The 21,606-nt window shown below is 34.6% G+C and overlaps 1 protein-coding gene across 1 annotated transcript in view; it reads left to right on the top strand.

Annotated features, from left to right (window-relative positions):
* FOXP2 (forkhead box P2) overlaps nt 1-21,606 on the top strand; it is a 599,809-nt gene that overhangs the window by 416,079 nt on the left and 162,124 nt on the right. Inside the window, exon 5 of the mRNA XM_037836341.1 lies at nt 20,318-20,406. Coding sequence (XP_037692269.1) covers nt 20,318-20,406 — 89 coding nt within the window. The remainder of the gene's footprint in view (nt 1-20,317; nt 20,407-21,606) is intronic.

Genomic DNA, 21,606 nt, shown 5'->3' with positions numbered 1-21,606 from the left:
TTTGTAAATTATTTATTAATTAATAATGTTCAAGAAAATTTGTGAAATTTAAATATTTCACAACCTTTAAAACTTTAAAGGTTATTTTCCTTGTGTATGAAACAATTTTTGTATTTTTTCTCAAATGGGAAAGTATTGACTAACTTAGCAGAGTTGTTTGATATTCTTAAAGTAAATAGCTATATAACTGAAAGAAATTAAAAAAGTCTTACTGCTCTTTGTCACTTTTCAATCACTGTCACCCTTCCTACTTTGTACTGTGCTTCTGCTATTCTACTCCACAGTTCTTCCCTAGTGCCAATTTTCCAACTCAGCCTTGCAGCACCTCTTTAATTCACAGAATGGCAACTGCCCTGTAGATGGGTGCACTCAAGGGTTCTTTATGTTATCCCCTACATTACATGTCTCACCCCCATGTATCCAAGGCACATCAAACATGGCATAGCCTAGACCTTAAAAACATTTCTTAATAAAAGAAGGGCAGGAAGGTAGCGCTGTCATAGAGGCTTAAGATTGCAAGGGTCTTGAATGGTGTTGGCAGGGTGAAAGGTTGATGGGATTCCTTTTTTTTCATAAGCTATTTCCATGGCTGTGGAATCACAGAAAGGTCCTGAGTGTGTATTTTGGATTTGTCCTCAAATTTCAGAATGCCTCATTTGTGTATAACAGTGTCCCAGCTGTTGCAATCTCTGTAATGAATTAGTAACTCAGAAATTGAATTTGTGCCAGAAAATTCTGGCAGTGAGCACTTTCCTATAACAACAGACAAGTGATAGCAGTAGAAATGCCAAGGGACTCCACAATAGTGTGTCTCAGGATTCAGTGTAATGGCTTAACTTCAGCATAAAGATGATCAGAGCAAGCATAGCTTATTGTTCCACTCTGATGAGTACTCTATTAGGTGCCAATTATGTAAATTAAGATAATTACAAGAGAGTGCCAAAATGTGTCCTCTATGAGAAAGTGTGCTGTTCTTAAATCTATCACTGTGCAATCATAAGAAGCCTTGGTGGGGGGGCAACAAAATCCTCCCTCTATGAGAGGTTTTATATCTTTTGAGACATTGGGAGAAGAGTGCCATTTTGAGTCAAGACCAATTGAGATTTCTCCAAGATTGTAAAGCATCTTCTGAATGGGACCCTGGAAAATAAAGTTTTATTTTTCAGTTTTAACAATCCATATTTCCATAAGTATTCTTTTATATTCTTCCTTTCTGATAACAGACCAAAATGGTTTATTTGAAAAGGAAACCATTATATTGGAAAGCATTTTCCTTTAAAATGTGTGGTTAACCAGCTTACTGTCAATGGCTATTCCTTAGGGTAAAAGCATTATATATTTAAAAATGGAAGCCACTTTTGAAAGAAATTTTAGCACATTCTCTGTCTTGGGATGACATAATTAGGTCTTCATCAGTTCAATGGATTGTTTGCTTTTTAAGAATTTTGTCTTTTACCTTATCTAAAATTGTTTCTGAAATGTAATGACTTGACCCTTTTGTGTTTTAAAAATATAGTCCCACTTCTCAATCACCTGCCATATGGAGTTCACTTCATGTGGAATTTTCATATTTTTTAAATGAAGAGTTCTTCCTCACACGATTTGCTGGTACCAATTTGTGGTTGAGTTTCAAAGGCAAAACAAGGCCAATGTAGTTAAGTGATCTATGTCACATAATGTATAATAAAATGAAAAACCAAAGAGATTAAAAGCAACACTATCAGGTAATTTTTTATTTGTTAGTTACTAATTTTAAACTCTGTGAGGACAGAAACAATGCCTGTCTTGTTCACACTTACATCTATAGTACCTAATAAAGAGTAAGGACTTCATAAATACTTACTGAATGAGTGAAATATCTGCCACAGTGGTGGATCCAATTCATTAACTCTAAGTGAGGCTACAATAACAACAACAAAAAAACCTTTGTATTTAGATAGTGGATATGTTGTGTGTGTTTTTAAGTCAATTTCTAATAATGGAAGAAAAGCAAGTTAAAACCAAAATATTTCTCTGGTTTTGGAAAAGACTACAAAAAGAAGTGACAATGCACAGTATCATCAAGAATATGGTGAAATGGGCACTCTTATACACTGTGTTGCGATCATGATGGACTCAACCATTACGGGCAAACATAATTATGTGTCAAAATTTAATATGTGAATACTATTTGAGCCAGCAATTAAAGTTTTGGAAGATAATCGCAAGGCTGCATTACAAAGAAGTTCATTGTGATATTGCTTAAAATAGCAAAAATCGGGAAAATCTAAATATCTATCAGAAGAAGATTACAGTAAATGAAATAAGATAACCTTCCCTAAAAACGAACTTTGTAGGAACTGGAAATAATGGTGTACCTTGGTGAACTTGATTTTTTTTTTTATTTTTAATTCAAAACAACTGTGTTTCTTTGCCTAAGTAAGTTACTCTTTCACATTCCTTCACCTAGATTATTTTCTTTAGGTGTACATGGAAATTAGCAAATATGAAAAAGCCTGAATTCTAATTTCATAGGTAACTGAATCTGAAAAAGCATGAAAAAATACTTGCATTTTATGAAAACAAATTCTTAAACAGATTAACAAAAATGCTAATCTTTTAAATTCTTTTTCCAGACTCTCATTTAAAGGATAAATTGGAGAATGATTTCCTTTTATACTTAAACAATCTGCCTAAAATAATTGAAGGCTCTAAATGGAGAAAATGAAATAAGGCTTTTCTGGAAATCAGTAGTAATTATTTGGATTGTGATTTAAATTTAAAAAAAGATGAATTTATTGTGAAAATATACTGTTTAAAAATGTAATATAACTTAATAAAGGGAAAGAAATTTTATTTTATGCTAATTTCACTTTTATTGTAGATTACTAGTTAATTCTCCAGAGGTGAAAGACTGTGGTGGTTCCTGGAGGGGATAATGCTGGTTTCTTCATTTAGTGTACAAGTTACATATGAAATACATGGAATCAGGCTCTCCAGATGTGTTTTATAGTTTAGAAATGTCTAAAGAAATAAACTTAAATACCTTTGAACGACTAGGTACAAGATACTATGCCATGCATTCTTGGGGATATAAAAATTATTTGAAACATATCCAGCCTTTAAGGAGCTTATAGTACTAGATGTTAATGGTAATTGAATGTGTTCATTTAACAAATAAGATTACCATGTCATGTCAGTTGGACTGTTGAAAAGAAATGCTGCTTGTGCTAATGGAGGATGCAGAAGCTTTGATACCTCGTTTTGGATTTTATGTATATCTTCAATGCGTGGGCCACTGACCAAGGCTGATTGGAAAAACTGAAGAGGAAGGGAGAAACTTTTTTTTCCTCTTCAACATTTGTGCCAGTTTGGATATATTATGTTCCCCAAGAAAAAGCCATGATCTTTTAATCCAGCCTCGTGGGATATTGGGATTAGGTTGTTTCCATGGAGATGTGACCCACCCAACTGTGAGTGACACCTTTGATTAGGGTGTGACCCCTTCATTGAATGTTTCTATGGAAGTGTGGCCCTGCCAGTTCAGCCAGGTCTTGATTAGTTTACCTGAGCACTATAAGAACTCAGACAGAGGGAACTTGGAGAGTCGTTTTGGAGACGGCCATTGAAAGTAGACTTTTGCTAGTCCGGAGTTTGCCTGGGAGAAACTGAGAGAACACCCCCAGATGCCCAGAGAGAAATATCTGGGAGAAAGCCATTTTGAAACCAGAACCCCGGAGCAGATGCCAGCCACACGTCTTCTGAGCTAACAGAGGTTTTCCAGATGCCATCGGTGTTCTACAGTGAAGGTACCCTGCTGTCGATGGCTTTGTTTGGACATTTGTGTGGCCATAAGACTGTAACTCTGTAACCAAATAAACCCCCTCTATAAAAGCCAATCCATTCTAGCATTTTGCATTTGGCAGCATTAGCAAACCGAACAACATTCCTAATCATAAGTCTCACTGTGGTAATGGAACTGAGCTAGAGAATGAAAGCAAGATAATAGGGGAATATTAATGTTAGGAAATTTCTGTTTCTTATTCTATCATTTCCTACAAGCAAGAAGCCTTCCTGGGCAGACCTATTTCTGGATCTTAAAATGTTGATTTCTACCAATGCATAGCATTTTCTAAGTGGATATTTGTAAATTTTCCAATTTATGCAGATATTTTCTGTGAAAATCATACCACAGTTAGATATAAGAAATCATTTTGGTATCAATAATCTATTTTAACCACTTTGATAGAGTTTGCAGTGTAAATAACACAGCCTAGAAATGCAAAATTAAGTGATTTTAATATAAATTTATTTGTCCTTTTATTCCTTCAATACGTATTATTGAATACTTACAATGCTTCATGGGCAGTTGGGTTGTCAGTGGCTAGCATTTCCTATTTTCAAAGGTTACATTTTTTTTTTTGTCTTTAGACAGTCTATAAGACTAGTAAACTATAAACTGTTGGGAAAAGGAACTTATTTAGAGATCAGCACTGATAGGGATGAGGTCATACAAAAACTCAGGGGATGGTGATGAGATTAAAACTTGGAATTTCTGAGGCCTCTTTGGCAACTCTCATTTTGTTCCTAAAAACACTCTAATTTTAGCTTTAGGGACTTTCCTTTAGAGTTTCTGAACCCACTGGGTCTGCACCTGGCCTAATCCTGGCTTTTTTCTTCTCAAATGGTTTTGCCCTCCCCTTCTTTTTCCTCCTCTGGGACTGGCCTAGTTAACTTCTGGTCTATGTGTGCAGAGGCTCTCTGCCCCAGGGCTCTTTCCTTTAGATCTGCTGTAGTATTTCCTCCCCTCAGTGCCTCCCAGGGTCATAATCTTTGCCTCAGGGTTCCTGGCTACTGATCCTCATCATTGCTGAGAGGAGAGTGAATAAAGAACCAAAGTTTTGCATTTTTCTCATCTATGTCTCCAATTTCAGAATGTGAACTTTAAAAAAAAAAAAACTTCCTCTGCTCTTCTTGGTATGGTGTTTTAAAAAAAACTTGCGCACTTAACTCTTCCCTGCAGAGTGGTCCACCTCAACGTTTTGCTGAGCATTTGTAGCCACATGAGCATTTCTTTTCACAGGAAAGCAGCCTGAGCCCTAAGACACTCCTCTAGCTAACCTAGAGAATATAGGTAAAATGACGTCATTACTAATGAGGACTAGAAAACATTTCCACTGATGAGAAGAGTGGTATTTTAATCTTTAAATGAAAAACCTTGTATAAAAAATCCTGGTGTTTTGGCAACATATTTGAAAACACTGTAACTTTTCTAACTAAGCTTGCCAAATTCAGTAAGTAAAAATAGAAGTAAATTCAAATTTAATGGAGCATCCCCTATTTTATCTGACAAGTTTACTTCAAACTCAATCCAAAATAGTACATTTTGTTTAATATTTATTAAGCAGATGGTATTGTTTTGTGCTTGATTATGATAGAAGACTATTACAGTTTTCTTGTCTGTAACCGACATGCTAAATCAGTGCTTAATAACTTCAGAGCCACTACTTTTCAAGGATAGTAAAATCCTTTAGAATATAAGCTTGTATGTCGAATTCTCCTCGAGAAAAATAAGGTAAAAGGAAAGTAATTTCAATAGGCTCTTGGAATTCTTTTTGTTGATCTAGTTGGCATAATAAGCAAAGTTGTTAATGACTCAAAATTTATTTTGTTTTCTTTTATTCCAAGCAATTTATTACCTGAGGCTTTTACTTACTCTTTCCTGACTACCCCTTGGGGATAGGGCATGAACTCCCGAGTCAACTAATAGTGGTTCAAATCTTTTATGCTACATCAAGGCTACACGAAACACCTTGGACATGTTACCTAACTACTCTGAGCCTCAACTTGCACATCTGTGATAGAGTGTTGTGAAAATGAAATGAGATCGCATGTGCAAGGATTTAGAATTCTTGCTGGCATATAAAGAGCACTTAATACACATTAATTCTCCTACTCTTCCTTTTTTGTTTTGGCTGAATCCCCATAGCCACTTTCTTTCGTATTTCCTTTAAATGATACTCAACACATTTCTGTATTGCACTGTTGTTACACTGAACATATTTTATCTTTCCTACTGTACTAAAAGATCCTTGAAGGCAGACTGCTCTCTTCTTTCTAAAATGATTCTATTCACTTTGGGCCAACTTATCATCCTTCCTGCTCCTCTTACACATCTATCTATGCCTGCTCACTTTTTAACCTCTTATGTCTCTATTATCATTCCAATCATACCCTTGCTCCTGTGCCATCCTTCTGTTGACACTATTGTTATTAGTTTGATGAAGTATTGGGACTTCTTTTTCAGAAACTCTTCATCTCTTCAAGAATATGTAATAGAAAACGCATTGTTCTTCTAGAAACATAATATCCAAAGTAGTACTAGCTTTTTAATTTATTTGTATCCTAACAGTCTGTACATTTTTTCTTCAAAAGCAATCTCTTTTAAAATCTCTCAATTTGTTGATAGACAATCCCATATTTTTAGACAGTTTATTTTCCTTTTTAGCTCTGTGCCTAAGAATAGCTGTGTGAGAAAATATGTTTTAAAGGATGATAAATCTCAAGGATGGACCATGTGGTTTAGGTGCCCAGATAGCATAGGGTTATTTGTGTATGTTTATATTCACACAGATGGGGCTAGGAGAGGAGAGGGGTATAAATCAAAAGTGCCTTCTTAAAGTTATAAATCTTTCCCCTCAAAGTCCCAGAGGAGGAGATTAAAATACAACTTCCAAAATTATGATAGCTACTGCTATCATATGAGAGCCACTGCCTTTTAAGGATAGTAAAATTCTTTAGAAAATAAGCTTGTATGTCAAATTCTCCTTGAGAAAAATAAGGTAAAAGGAAAGCTGTTATAGCTGTTAAGATATTCTTCTTATCCAATGGGGCATTTTTCTAGTTGAACAGATTGCAGAGAACTAAATAAATATTGAGGAAATCTTTGGGCATTACAATATACCAAGCCCATTGGTTGAAATGCACATGTTTGGCAAAGTCACTACAAAGTTAAAAATCAGGAATCAGTCTCAAATAATCAATGCTGTATATTTGAAAGAACTGATATCTCCTGTAGGAATTATATAATTTCAAATGTCTTTACTTGCATTAATACAAATTTATATGTCAGCTTTTAAAAACAATAAAATACAATATCCTCACAAATCACTTACAGGGAAAGGTAAGTATTATCAACCACATTTAATAGATAAGAAAACTAAAACTCAGTGTGATTAACTGGTCCAAGTTCATCAACTAATAAGAGGCAAAAGAAGGTCTTCTGAAATCTAGTCAATACCATTGCATTGTACTTTCCCAATTGCAAATGGAGGGTTTCAAAGTCAAATAGCCAGCTATGTTAATAGTAGCAAAATAAGGAATACATTATTTTATATTATAAAGAATATAGATAAATTGTCCTCAGAATGCACAATACTGCAGTGCATTTTTGTAAATGACTCATTCTCTCATACCTTGATGTAATTAGGGATGCAAAGCCCCTTGGCCAGGTTAAAAATCAAAGAGATTCTGGTCCAGGGCGATGGGGTCAAATTAGAGCACTGGAAATATATGTAGTTCTTTTTTAGTTTGGGAGGCAACATTCCAGAAGAAGGCATATATCTATATGTCATCAATGTGTGTGGAAGGGCATTATATCCTCTAATAGCATTTTAAATACTAGTTTTTACTATAGCAGCTATATTCTCAGAACAGTGACTTGAAAAGCTCCTCTGCACTTTTGTCTCTTCCTCAATTCCAATCCTCTCTTTCTCTCTCATTCTTAATAGATAATCTCACCTTATTTTATAAGTAGAGGATATCCAGTCTAAAGACTTTCCCTTTCCTACTCCCACATCTCAAAATCCCCTATCCTCTCATCTCTTCAGCCTGTAACACAGGCTGTTTCTTCTCTCCACAAGGCTATATAACCTGTGTTTCTTCTCCCCATGAAGGCTAGATAACCTACTTCTGTCCCCTTGATTTAATCCCTTCCCATCCTCTCTAGGGATGTTCTCACTCAGTTCCCCTATTGTTATTACAGATGCTATCTATTTGCTTATGAGCAAATTTTCTTTGTTTAAAACAACAAACAAAATTTCTCAAACTATGCTTCTTTTTCCTTTGGTTCTTCATAAAACATATGAAAAGAATTGTTTACACCCATGGCTTTTTTTTTTCTCCATTTATTCCCCAGTAATTCCCTGCAGTCTAACTTTTTTTTCTTTTTCTTTTTTTTATTCATTTTATTGAGATATAGTCACATACCATGCAGTCATACAAAACAAAGCATACATTTCAATTGTTCACAGTACCACCACACAGTTGTGCATTCATAACCAAAATCAATCCCTGACACCTTCATTACCACACACACAAAATTAACAAGAATAAAAATTAAAGTGAAAAAGAGCAATTAAAGTAAAAAAGAACACTGGGTGCCTTTTTTCCTTCCCCCATTTTTCTACTCATCCATCCATAAACTAGACAAAAGGGAGTGTGGTCCATATGGCTTTCCCAATCACATTGTCACCCCTCATAAGCTACATTTTTATACAATCATCTTCAAGATTCATGGGTTCTGGGTTGTAGTTTGATTGTTTCAGGTATTTACTGCTAGCTACTCCAATTCACTAGAACCTAAAAGGGTTGTCTATATTGTGCGTAAGAGTGCCCACCGGAGTGACCACTCGGCTCCTTTTGGAATCTTTCTGCTACTGAAGCTTATTTCATTTTATTTCACATTCCCTTTTGGTCAAGAAGATGTTCTCCATCCCACAATGCAGTGTCTAGATTCCTCCCCGGGAGTCATATTCCACATTGCCAGGGAGATCCACTCCCCTGGGTGTCTGATCCCACGTAGTGGGGAGGGCAGTGATTTCAACTGCCAAGTTGGCTTAGCTAGAGAGAGAAGGCCACATCTGAGCAACAAAGAGGCATTCAGGAGGAGGCTCTTGGGCACAATTATAGCCTCTCCTTTGCAGCAACAGTCTTCCCAAGGGCAAGTCCTGTGGTAGAGGTCTCAATCTATCAAACCTCCAGTCCCCTATGTCTGTGAGCACATCAGCAACCATCGAGGTGGGGAAGCCCAATACCCCTGCGTTCTCCACCAGCTCTTCAAGGGGGCTCTGCATATTTTTTCCACTTTTTTTTTTTTAATTAACTTTTTTTTTAAATCAACTATGTAAAAAAAATTAAAAGAAAGCATACAATAAAAAAACATTTCAAACAAACCATAACAAGGGAGTAAGAGAAAGACAGCTAACCTAAAATAACTACTTTACTTCCAACATGTTCCTGCTCTACCCCAAGAAAGTAACCTAATATAGCAACATTTCTGTGAACTTGTTCCTACCATATCCATCAGGAATTAACAGCCCATGGTCATTCCTGGGCATTCCCAGAATGTTAAATTTACCCATGATAGCTTATCTGTTCTTACTGGGTTATCATTCCCCCTTCCTTAATTGCTCTCTATCACTAGTTCCCCTACATTCTACATTATAAACCATTTGTTTTACATTTTTCAATGTTCACATTAGTGGTAGCATATAATGTTTCTCTTTTTGTGCCTGGCTTATTTCGCTCAGCATTATGTCTTCAAGGTTCATCCATGTTGTCATATGTTTCCCGACATTGTTCCTTCTTACAGCCACGTAGTGTTCCATCGTGTGTATATACCACATTTTATTTATCCACTCATCTGTTGAAGGACATTTGGGTTGTTTCCATCTCTTGGCAATTGTGAATAATGCTGCTATGAACATTGGCGTGCAGATACCTGTTTGTGTCACTGCTTTCAGATCTTCTGGGTATATATCAAGAAGTGCAGTCGCTGGATCGAATGGTAACTCTCTATCTAGTTTTCTAAGGAACTGCCAGACTGACTTCCAGAGTGGCTGAACCATTATACAGTCCCACCAACAATGGATAAGAGTTCCAATTTCTCCATATCCTTTCCAGCATTTGTAGTTTCCTGTTTGTTTAATGGCAGCCATTCTAATTGGTGTGAGATGGTATCTCATTGTGGTCTTAATTTGCATCTCTCTAATAGCTAGTGAAGCTGAACATTTCTTCATGTGTTTCTTGGCCATTTGTATTTCCTCTTCAGAGAACTGTCTTTTCATATCTTTTGCCCATTTTATAATTGGACTGTCTGTACTATTGTCAATGAGTTGTAGGATTTCCTTATATATGCAAGACATCAGTCTTTTGTCAGATACATGGTTTCCAAAAATTTTTTCCCATTGAGTTGGCTGCCTCTTCACCTTTTTGAGAAATTCCTTTGAGGTGCAGAAACCTCTAAGCTTGAGGATTTCCTGTTTATCTATTTTCTCTTTTGTTGCTTGTGCTTTGGGTGTAAAGTCTAGGAAGTGTCCACCTAATACAAGGTCTTGAAGATGTTCCCCTACATTATCTTCTAGGAGTTTTATGGTACTGTCTTTTATATTGAGATCTTTGATCTACTTTGAGTTAATTTTTGTGTAGGGTGTGAGGTAGGGGTCCTCTTTCATTCTTTTGGATATGGATATCCAACTCTCCCAACCCCATTTGTTGAAAAGACTATTATGTCCCAGTTCAGTGACTTTGGGGGTCTTATCAAAGATCAGTCAGCCGTAGATCTGGGGGTCTATCTCCGAATTCTCAATTCGATTCCATTGATCAATATGTCTATCTTTGTGCCAGTACCATGCTGTTTTGACAACTGTGGCTTTATAATAAGCTTCAAAGTCTGGTAGTGTAAGTCCTCCCACTTCGTTTTTCTTTTTTAGAGTGTCTTTAGCAATTCGAGGCATCTTCCCTTTCCAAGTAAATTTGATTACTAGCTTTTCCAAGTCTGCAAAGTTGGTTGTTGGAATTTTGATTGGGATTGCATTGAATCTGTAGATAAGTTTGGGTATACTTGACATCTTAATGACATTTAGCCTTCCTATCCATGAACATGGAATATTTTTCCATCTTTTAAGGTCCCCTTCTATTTCTTTTAGTAGAGTTATGTAGTTTTCCTTGTATAGGTCTTTTACATCTTTGGTTAAGTTTATTCCTAGGTACTTGATTTTTTTAGTTGCTTTTGAAAATGGTATCTTTTTCTTGAGTGTCTCTTCAATTTGTTCATTTCTAGTATATAGAAACATTACTGACTTATGTGCATTAAACTTGTATCCTGCTACTTTGCTATATTTATTTATTAGCTCTAGGAGCTGTATTGTCGATTTCTCAGGGTTTTTCAGATATAAGATCATATCATCTGCAAGCAATGACATTTTTGCTTCTTCCTTTCCAATTTGGATGCCTTTTATTTCTTTGTCTTGTCGGATTGCCCTGGCTAGCACTTCCAGCACAATGTTGAATAACAGTGGTGACAGCAGGCATCCTTGTCTTGTTCTGCCTGATCTTAGAGGGAAGGCTTTCAGTCTCTCACCATTGAGTACTATGCTGGCTGTGGGTTTTTCATATATGCTCTTTATCATATTGAGGAAGTTTCCTTCAATTCCTACCTTTTGAAGTGTTTTTATCAAAAAGGGATGTTGGATTTTGTCTAATGCTTTTTCAGCATCTATTGAGAAGATCATTTGATTTTTCTCTTTTGATTTGTTAATGTGTTATAATACATTGATTGATTTTCTTATGTTGAACCATCCTTGCATGCCTGGAATGAACCCCACTTGGTCATGGTGTATGATTTTTTTAATGTGTCTTTGGATTCAATTACCTGCAATCTAACTTTTACTTCAGTACTCTACCGGGAACTTTTACCTGAACAGTCACATGCAAATATCAGATCAACAAGAACTTTCATCAGTTCTCTTAGAGTTTGCATTTGAAAACATCAACCATGCTCTCCATCTAGAAGTCTTTTTTTCAAATATATTACAGCTTTGTTAAAATATAATTTACAGACCATAAAATTTATATATAAATAATTTAGATATAATTTACATTCCACACTTTAAAGTGTATAATTCAGTGGTTTTTAGTGTATTTACAAGGTTGCACAACTGTCACCACTATTTAATTCCAGAACATTTTGAATATCCCAAAAAGACATGTCATACTCATTAGCAGTCACTGCTTCCTTCAGCCCCTGGAAACTACTCATCTACTTTCTGTCTCTGCGATTTGCCTATTTGAGACATTTCATGTAAATGAAATCATATAATATGGAGATTTTTGTGATTGTCTTCTTTCCTTAAGTGTAATGTTTTCAAGATTCATCCTGGTTGTAGCATGTCTCAGTAGTTCATTCCTTTTATACCCATCCATTGTATGGGTATGCCGTTCATCAGTTGATATACATTTGGGTTGTTTCTATTGTTTTAGCTCTTGTGAATCCTGTGGCAAAGAACCTTTGTGTACAAGTTTTTGTGTGGCCATATGTTTCCATTTCTCTTGGGCAAGTCTCTAAGAGTGGAATTGCTGGATTGTTTGGTAATTCTCTGATATTTCCCAGAAGTTTTTTTGACTTTTATTAAAAGTTCTTCTTTCTCTGTCTCTTTTACTATTTCCTCTTTCTCTTTCCTATCCCAAAATGTAGATATTCTCCAAGTTTTGGCTCTTGACTCTTCTTCTCTCTTCATTCTCTTTATCAATCTAATAAACTTCCTATGCCTTAACTACCTATTTATCTCTTACTTTTGGGAATCTGTTGTCAGGCTTATTCACAACCAGAGGACTCTTATTTTTCTTATCCTGCAAGCTGGAAAATAGTATCATCTTCTCTTCAAAGCCTGTGTTTTATAATCTAATTTCTGCCTTTCCAATAGTAGCACAGCTATTCTCCCAGTTATTCTTGACTTAAAATTGACTCCTTCATCCTTGACTCCTTCCTAGCCTCTACTCCATACCCAGTCACTAAGTCCTGCCAGTTCTACTGTAGACAAAAACTTCATGATTTTTTTTATTTGACTAACATGATTCTATGTTCAGACCCGTATTATATGTTATTTGGACAGTTGCCCATAGTGGTTTTTCTGTCTCTCTTGCCGCATTCTCTTCACACTTCTAAGCCGTCCTTCACAGCATGATTTCAAGATTGCCATGGACCAGATATATCTCACTTCCAGATTCCAACCTGTTCCAGTTTGCTAATGCTACCATTATGCAAAATACCAGAAATAGACTGGCTTTTATAAAGGGGATTTATTAGGTTACAAATTTGCAGTTCTAAGGCCATAAAAGTGTCCAAACTAAGGCATCAACAGAGGATACCTTCACTGAAGGAAGGCCAATGACATCCGGAACACCCCTGTCATCTGGGAAGGCATATGGCTGGCATCTACTGGTCCATTACTGCAGAGTTGTGTTTCAAAATGACTTTCTCCAAAATGTCTCTAGCCTTCTGTGTCTCTTAGCTTCTCTTGGCTCTCTTCTTGGTTCTCCCAGGGCGTTTCTCTATAAGCATCTGGGGGTCTGTTCTTAGCTTCTCCGGGGTAAACTTTTGGCTTCATCTCTTAGCTTAGCATCTCCAGACGTCCTTCTGTCTGCCTCTCCAAGCATCTCCAAGTATCAGCATCTATGTTGGCTCTTAAGTACTCCAGTGAACTAATCAAGACCCACCCCAAATGGGCAGGTCCCACACCTCCATGGAAATAATTCAGTCAAAGGCCTCACCCACAATTGGGTGAATCACATCTCCATGGAAACAATTAAAAGGTTCCACTCAACAACATTGTGTTAAAAGATCCTGGCTCCTCTGGGATCTATTACAGTCTCAAACCAGCAAACCACCTTTGCCCTCATCTGCTAAATAATGTTAAATATCTGTACCATTTGTTATTTAGTTATCCCTTCTAACTAGCTTCAACCAACCTTCCTGTCAGGTTTCTCTAGCTCTATCCTTATGCTCTAGCCAAGATCAATCACTTTTTTTGTTCTGTATATGGCCCCACATTCTCTTTCCTTCCAGATGAAGTGGCCTTTTTCTGTCACAACCCCAAATGAGATATTTCTCATATGAGCCCAGCTCAAATATTATATCCCCCATAAAAGTTTCTCAGAACCAAAAATAATTTCTTCTACTTATCAATTTCTGTAACATTTAAAAATCATTCTTATGGGCTTTTGATGTTCAACTAGATGTTTCTTATTAGATATTAAGCTCTTTGAAGGTAGGAAAAAATGTCATATTGCTCCCTCAACCTCCATAAGTGTGCAGTGCTTAGTTCTTTGCTTGGTACATGGGACATACGGACAAAGTTTTTTAATGAATGGTAAGTAATTTTTGATGTATTTTATTCTTTCAAATATTGTTGCAAAAACTACTCTTTTGCAGTCTTACTTTTAAATTGAAATCCAGATGCAAGATTCAAATAATAGTTTACATTCAGAAATTATTTTATAATCTAGTACTATATATTCTCAGTTAATACCCAATATGCCAGTTGACATTATAGCAACATAGCAGTAATGAATCTTTCATCCATATTTAAACAAACAGATGATATTGGCCTCATAATGGAAAAAAAAAAAATCCTGTTAGGTTATATGAGAAACAAAAAGGAAATCCAAAGTATGTTTGGGAAGAGTAATAAAATATTTTGTAGCAGAAAGAAAGATAACAGAGAGAATCCACATAAAGCATTGTAGTTTCTGGAGCATGAACAATGAAAAAGAAAGGTTGCAAAATCATTAATGTCAAGAAAATCGGTTCCAATTCATCTTTACCTTTTATACTTGGGAATTTTAAATGTTGGACAGTTCCTTGATTTGTGAACAAGAATTGTATTTAATATTATTATAGGTCATATTAGTGCTCTATTATGTTTCTATTAGCAATTCATTATCATTAGCAATAGAATAATGAAGAAAATAGGGATATAAACACCAGGCTACCTGGTAATTGTTTACTGCAGCCCATAGAACACTAGCACTGAGGGAAAAGAATGTGTTATCCTTGTTAAACTGAATGTATTATTCTAGACCTGAAAAATCAAAACCTTCCCTAGCCATTAGTTATCCTTAACTCCCAGGCTTCTTTTGGGTAAGGGTTTCTGAGCTCATCTGGGAGTTGGAGCCCTTCTGGAATATACTGAGTATTGGATTTAGACCTGAACCTTTTGGATTTGTTAGAATTACCCATGCTGACCTTAGTTGTCATATACCATCATGGATTCCATATCTGGATTTTCTCTACTTTGGATCTATATCAATAGTGCTAAGTCAAAATGGCCTGACATCTGATAGATAAATAGTATGCTTTATAAGTAATTATTCACTCATATTATGTCATACACCATAACATAAATGGTCTTAGCTTCTCAATTTGGCCTTCATAGAGGTGTACAATGCAAGCACAATATAGCCACACATTTATTCTTTAACTTTATGTAAAATACTCTGTAAAATAAAAATATTATTTAAAAAATATTTTCCAGTAATTAGCTTTTTTTTCCAACAAACTTATTCTAATTATGTATCAGGCATGACAAAATGAAAGGTCAATAACTATAGATGCATAATTTCACTCTGATAGATTGCTGTTTGAAAATAGGTTATGACAATTAGATGATTAATTTTCTACTATTAAATAGCATTATGAGACTAGATTGCATTTATTAGTATATTCTCTTTAGTGGGAACATAATACAAGGAAAGGCCAAGCAGAATAGGCATTCATATCCTTTGTGGAAGGATCCGAATATATACTTTTTATCAATCACACTTGTGAAAACAATTAGAATATGAAATTCTGTTTGAAAATTTATTTTATGTTCAGAATTCAAAGTAACATGTTAAAGGTGCGATATGTTAAAGGTTAAAATATACGGGTACGTGGAGGAAAAATCTGTATATTCTGCTGGCAGATCTTTTTGTTTTTGGTTATCTGCAATGTATACACCCCTTGTCAGTATAACTAGGGAGTGCCTGTGTAAACATTCTTGTTTCGCCTGTTCCACATAATCGTTTCTTGTATCATATTTCTTCTGACCTCGCTATCTGAAACCAATTACAGGAGATCCATTTGGGCTGCATCTATTTTCATAAGAAGCCTAGGCAGCAGTGTTTTTCTCAGAGATGAATATCAACATCAAATATGCTTCTGAGTGCTTTGTTATTTATGTTTCAGAGAGATTTTGTAGCCTTCAGCTCTCAGGAATGTGTCTCACTGTGCTGTTTATGCATGAAGATATTAATGGGCGTAGATGTCATTTTTCATTTTAATGTCTCAAATGCAACAGGCTGATAGGTTAAGCATTCCTATTTTTATGGGGAGAGATATGAGTGATGTCTGTTTCTTCCCATATATATATATATTTTGTAAAAAAAAAGAAGTTATTATAAACTTTGGTCTAACTCAACATATTTGGTTTCACAGGGTTTGTTTTGGGTTTTTGTTTGTTTGTTTTTAACTATTCTCAAACTATTTTGTTTCTGATGAAGGTTTTCAATTTTATTCAAGGAAAATTAAAGTATTGTTCTGACAGTTTATAGTTTCCCCACCCTTAATTAATTCTCACAATGATCTACTCATGAGAATTACTCTTTGTCTATGAAAAGTTCATAACTACCATAAAGTTATTATGACTGTAGAGGGGTGATATGCCGAGCTTTGCTTTTCTTACAGAAGTTTAGTTTAGTTGAAATTAAAGAGTTACTGTCAGGAATAATGTCTTCAATGAATATTTTAGAGTAAAATGCACCAAATTCTGGAAAACATGTGCATTCCCACACCTATGCAAGCTCACAATATGTATACCTTTAATCTACGATAATAATTTTATTCATGTTTTCCAAAATATTTTAATTTAGCCTGATACCAATTTTAAAATGTCCTTTCTTAATTTTCTTTAGCGTTACCAAAATTAGGTAACTTCATTATGTAAAGGGCACCCTTAATTAAAAACAAATGTGTTTTTGGAAATCAGACACGGTTTAGCTGCCTTAGTAATCTCTTTTTTGTTGTTGTTCATTTGATTTCGACTGAGTCATTATGACAGAAGTTCTGTAAATATCTTTGCCTTTGTTCTGAATTAATTTTTTGTGTATAAATACACAAATAGTCTGAAATTTATCTTTTCTATTTACCAATTGAAGTGATTTCCAAATTAATATTTTATGTAATTTGACACCTAACTCCTTATATTGATGGAAGTTCTTTATCTCATAATAAAAAATGTCTTTTGAGTAGCCACAATAATAACTTGCAAAGGTGAACTCAATGTCTCTGAGCAACTGTTTACTGAAATGCAGTCCTAAAGTGTTATCCAGACTAGTGGAAATAAAAATATCATGTGATGACAACAGTTAGAATGCAAAGTGCCAAAGATTTCTGTTCATGAGTTTTAAAACATTCCTGATCTTTTGGGATTGTTTTTGTTCTTCCACCTCTTATGTTTACTATAGAATCTGTACTGCTATCAGAAGAATATTGAGATAAGCAAGTAGCTATTTTTCATAAGTTTGTATTGAAAGATGATCCTCAACTATTTTTAAGACAAATGTAAATGCATATGAAAACCAAAGTACTTTAATAAGTAGAAGTATATTTTAGCCAGCTATCTTGTGGTGTTCCATTATTATTTTGACTTCTTTATTAACAGTGTGAGTGTATACTTTTGTCTAGTGTTATTTTGATGAGCTGAATTTGTAATGTATCTAAATTCCTAGTGTCTTTTTGTAGTCATTGGTGTTTGCATATTTCAGTGGGTTATTATTTGGGTTGAATTGAATGAATATAATGCAGGATTGTGAAATGGATGAGAGCCTCAATATTTGACCAGGTTCTGCTACTGCCCTGATTCGACTTTAGTCAAAGTATCATAGTACTGCGTCTTCAGTTACTTGTCAACAAAATGAGAAAGCTAGGCTAAACAATTTGTAAGATTTTGTCCAGCTCTAGAGTTCCACAATTTTTATTAGTAATAATTGGTCAAATGACCAGGGTGTTACAAGAGTTTAGAGCTCCACTGATGGCATAATGAAATTCAAGTCAAGGATAGTGGAGATATTTTGCCATAAATACTATGTATATTCTATATGGTTCTAATCAACACTTACAAATTCAAAACACATTAAGACTATATTACTCTTTCCCTCTTAAGTTCTGAAAAATGCATATGTTCTCTTTACTGGTGAAGAATAGTTCATTATGGTGCATATGTTCTCCTTCGTAGAGTTTACTCTGTCATCACACAGTTCCTTTGATGGAACAGAGACAATATGGCACATGAGAAAGCACTCTGGCCTGGACACCAGAAAACCTTGAACAAAGCACTCATAAATTGCTTTGAGACCTTGAACAAAACCCCCTTGATTATGCTGTCCTAATTTTTCTTATTGGCTAAAATGAGGGAGTCAGATTAGATGATTTTTAGATTGCTTTTAGTCCAAATCACTCACGATTCCAAGATTCCAAATTGTGTTCATTAGAATCTTTTACAGATTATAAATGTCTACAGAATTCAATATAAACTAAGGTTATATATATACAAAATAAACTGATCAACTCATAGGGAAAAGTTATATGAAAAAAATAGGCAACTTTGTGGATTTTGGCATCAAAGGGGTAAAATAGTTGACTAATTTTTTATTTTGAAAATTTCACAGACACAACGTATATCACATTACATAATTTCCACTTGAAAATTATCATTGGTAGTATTTTATAAATTGTGATTAAGAGAAGAAAGCTACATTATTTAGGATATTGAGTGAAATTTTTCAAACAGTGAATTTTGTCATAATAAAGTATGGAATTAATTTTTATTTTTTTTCAAACTGAACGACATATTAATTGCCTGAGTTTACTAGAATCTGGAATCCTTAGACATGTTTAGATTGACTCGTAATTATTTGAAAATTATAAAAAACAAAATGACTATTGTTATGAGTGCGTATGTCTCCAAATGCAAAAAGTATGCTTTAACAGAGTATGCCAGATCCTGCTATGGGGAGACAAATCAATGTTAGAAGATGGTGCTAGTGCATTCAGTTTATTTACTTTGGTTTCTATGTCTGTCTGCCTTCTCAGAAAACTTGCTTGGAGCCAGACTGTAGCAGCCCTCTTTCTGTCTTTTCATAATTGATCAGGGGATGACTGCCTTCCCTGAGGGTTAAGACGTGGCAACTTTTTCTGTTTGCTCAGCATCTCAATGCAGTAGTTCAAACATTGTTCACACCAGCTGGCAGTGTAATGCCATATGCACATCTTGTCAAAGCAACTGTTGTCATGGATACTAGAAACTCTCTTAAAAACCAGATCATTGATTCCAATCAAAATTGTACTTTTTATCACCTGAGAATCTTAAATATTATAGAAGAATATTGATCTAATGATATTTTCACCATCATGAAAAATTTATTTTGTATTCATTAAAACAGTGAAAAGTGAAGTAAGAAAATGATTTCTTTTAGTTTTATATGTTGAAAAAATTCATCATTTGTGTTCATTGAACTCAGTTATTGAAAGGAAAAAAAATGAGTTGTTAAAGTAGAGGCTCTCAAAAAGTTTTTTCAAAAATTAGTTTATACACTTAACTTTAAAACCACTCAATATGCATTTTGTTTTATGGCACTGGTTTTTATATGGTAAGTTTATATAGTACATTCACCAAGCTATCCTTTTCCAGTAAATGAAATGCTTACATTAATTTCTTATGTTAAGTTTTATTTTCCTGAGTGGGAAAGAAAACATAAAAATAAATGAAAACATCTTCTATTTTGATTGGTATTCTGTCACACATAGAAACAGACCTGATTGGTTGAGTGGTAATTTCTTTGTTCTCTGTTTTTGCTAAGAATGCAAATGAAAACCACTCAATTTTATTTGGCATTAAAACTGCACTTTATTTTGTCAAAGGAGAGGTTTCCCCTTGAATTGTAAGTACAAAAAAAGTGTTTTTAATCTTTAGTGAAAATCCTTATTAATTCACTTTCAGGATAATCTGATGTTGATTTGTCAAATTTAATTACAGCTTCCGGTAACACTTGAAGTCTACAGCTTTTGCTTCAAAATTGTAATATGAAAATGCAAATTGAATGATAATTTAAAAGGGAGTGGGCATTTTAGTTGAGCACTCAAAGACATGTTCCTTGTGGAAATGAGGTTATTGATGCAGTTTATGATTTTTTCCTCTTTAAGCACTTTAAACAAATTAACTTTATTTCCTGCAGGATTACATGTATTCCCATGATTTTAAGTGAAGTTATATACATGTGTTATGTGATTTTTTTTTTTTTTTTCATATTAGAAGAAGGAGAATACCTAATGATTCCCTCTAGAAAGGAGGGTTAGGGGAGTACTCATAAATTGAAGCCTTTTGCTATTAGCCAAGAAAGAATTGATAATCAGTTTACCTTTCAACAAAATACTTAGATATTGTTGCCTTTTTACTTCTAGGCTCTCCAGGCAGCAAGACAACTTCTCTTACAGCAGCAAACAAGTGGATTGAAATCTCCTAAGAGCAGTGATAAACAGAGACCACTGCAGGTTAGTAAAGCACTTCTATCCTTGGGGTCATATTTTAAAAGATGTGCATAATGATAATAGATGTGCAGACCCAGTTGTGTGTGTGTGGGTGTGTACATAATATATGAAACTACGTTTGCTTATGTAGGTAACTTTGATTCAAAAAGAAAACTCGTATCTTCTTTAGAGTAAATATAATTTTTTATAAGCATAGATTTCAAAAGTTTACAAGGTCACTCATTGCAAAAATTATGTAGGAACCACATTTGGTATACATATGCATAAAGATTTTTGTATAAAAGTCCCTTGTGGGATTTTCATGGAATTTTTTTCACAAGGAGTTTAAAATGTGAAAATTGTTCCTTAGAAGCAAAGTCATGGTAAAATGGTGTGGAAGCAAACAAAGCAGTCTTAGACCACCCTTCTGCAGTTGTATCCTAGTGATAAATGCAGAAAACCTCCATGGTTGCCAAAAAAGCTGTTTGAGTTTGCCAAGGAGTTATTGCTGTTGCTACAGTTAAAAAAACACATTCTGGAGTTTGTTGTCCTTACTCACTGTTTGTCCTGTGAAACTGATAGTATGTGTGTCTTTTAAAGTAACTTTTTATTATATAATGTAACCATTGTTTTATATAGTCTTCTTCACAAAATATATAGGTTTGTCTGGGGAGATTAAAAAACAAACATGTCTAGGATGTATTTTTAAAATGTTAGGAAGGTAGAATCTGGAGTTGCATAGAACATCTCTCAAAATGTTTATCAGGGCTGTTGAAAGATAAACAATGCTTTTTCCTGCATGGTGTGTGACATATATATCTAATAAATCAAGTTTAATTTGTTTTTTAATTTTTTTTTTTTTAGGCACAGACACCTTTCTTGTCACTTTGTTTTAACAAAAGCAATATTGAATATTTTTTATGGCCTGGCTGTCTGCTTTCATTTTCAGGTGTACTCACAGATGTTAGTAACTAAGTATTACATGATGGGCCTTCTGAAGCTTAGTTTGTGTAACATAGTCTACTGATCTACACAATCCAGAAACTACTTATTACTTAAAAACTGGACTAATTTATGGTCCCTAAACAAAAACTAGATGAGAAAATATTTACTTTGAGAACAAACTCATTTGTGGGGGCAGGGGTGCTTGGGGATAGAGGGTATGTTTCAACAGCAATAATTAAAAATGAAAGCTTTATTGAATCAGTGTCTTTAAAATTTAA

The sequence above is a fragment of the Choloepus didactylus genome, chromosome 5 (assembly GCF_015220235.1).
Source record: "Choloepus didactylus isolate mChoDid1 chromosome 5, mChoDid1.pri, whole genome shotgun sequence".
NCBI classification, from domain to species: Eukaryota; Metazoa; Chordata; class Mammalia; order Pilosa; family Megalonychidae; genus Choloepus; species Choloepus didactylus.
This window is presented reverse-complemented; position numbering and strand designations above follow the sequence as displayed.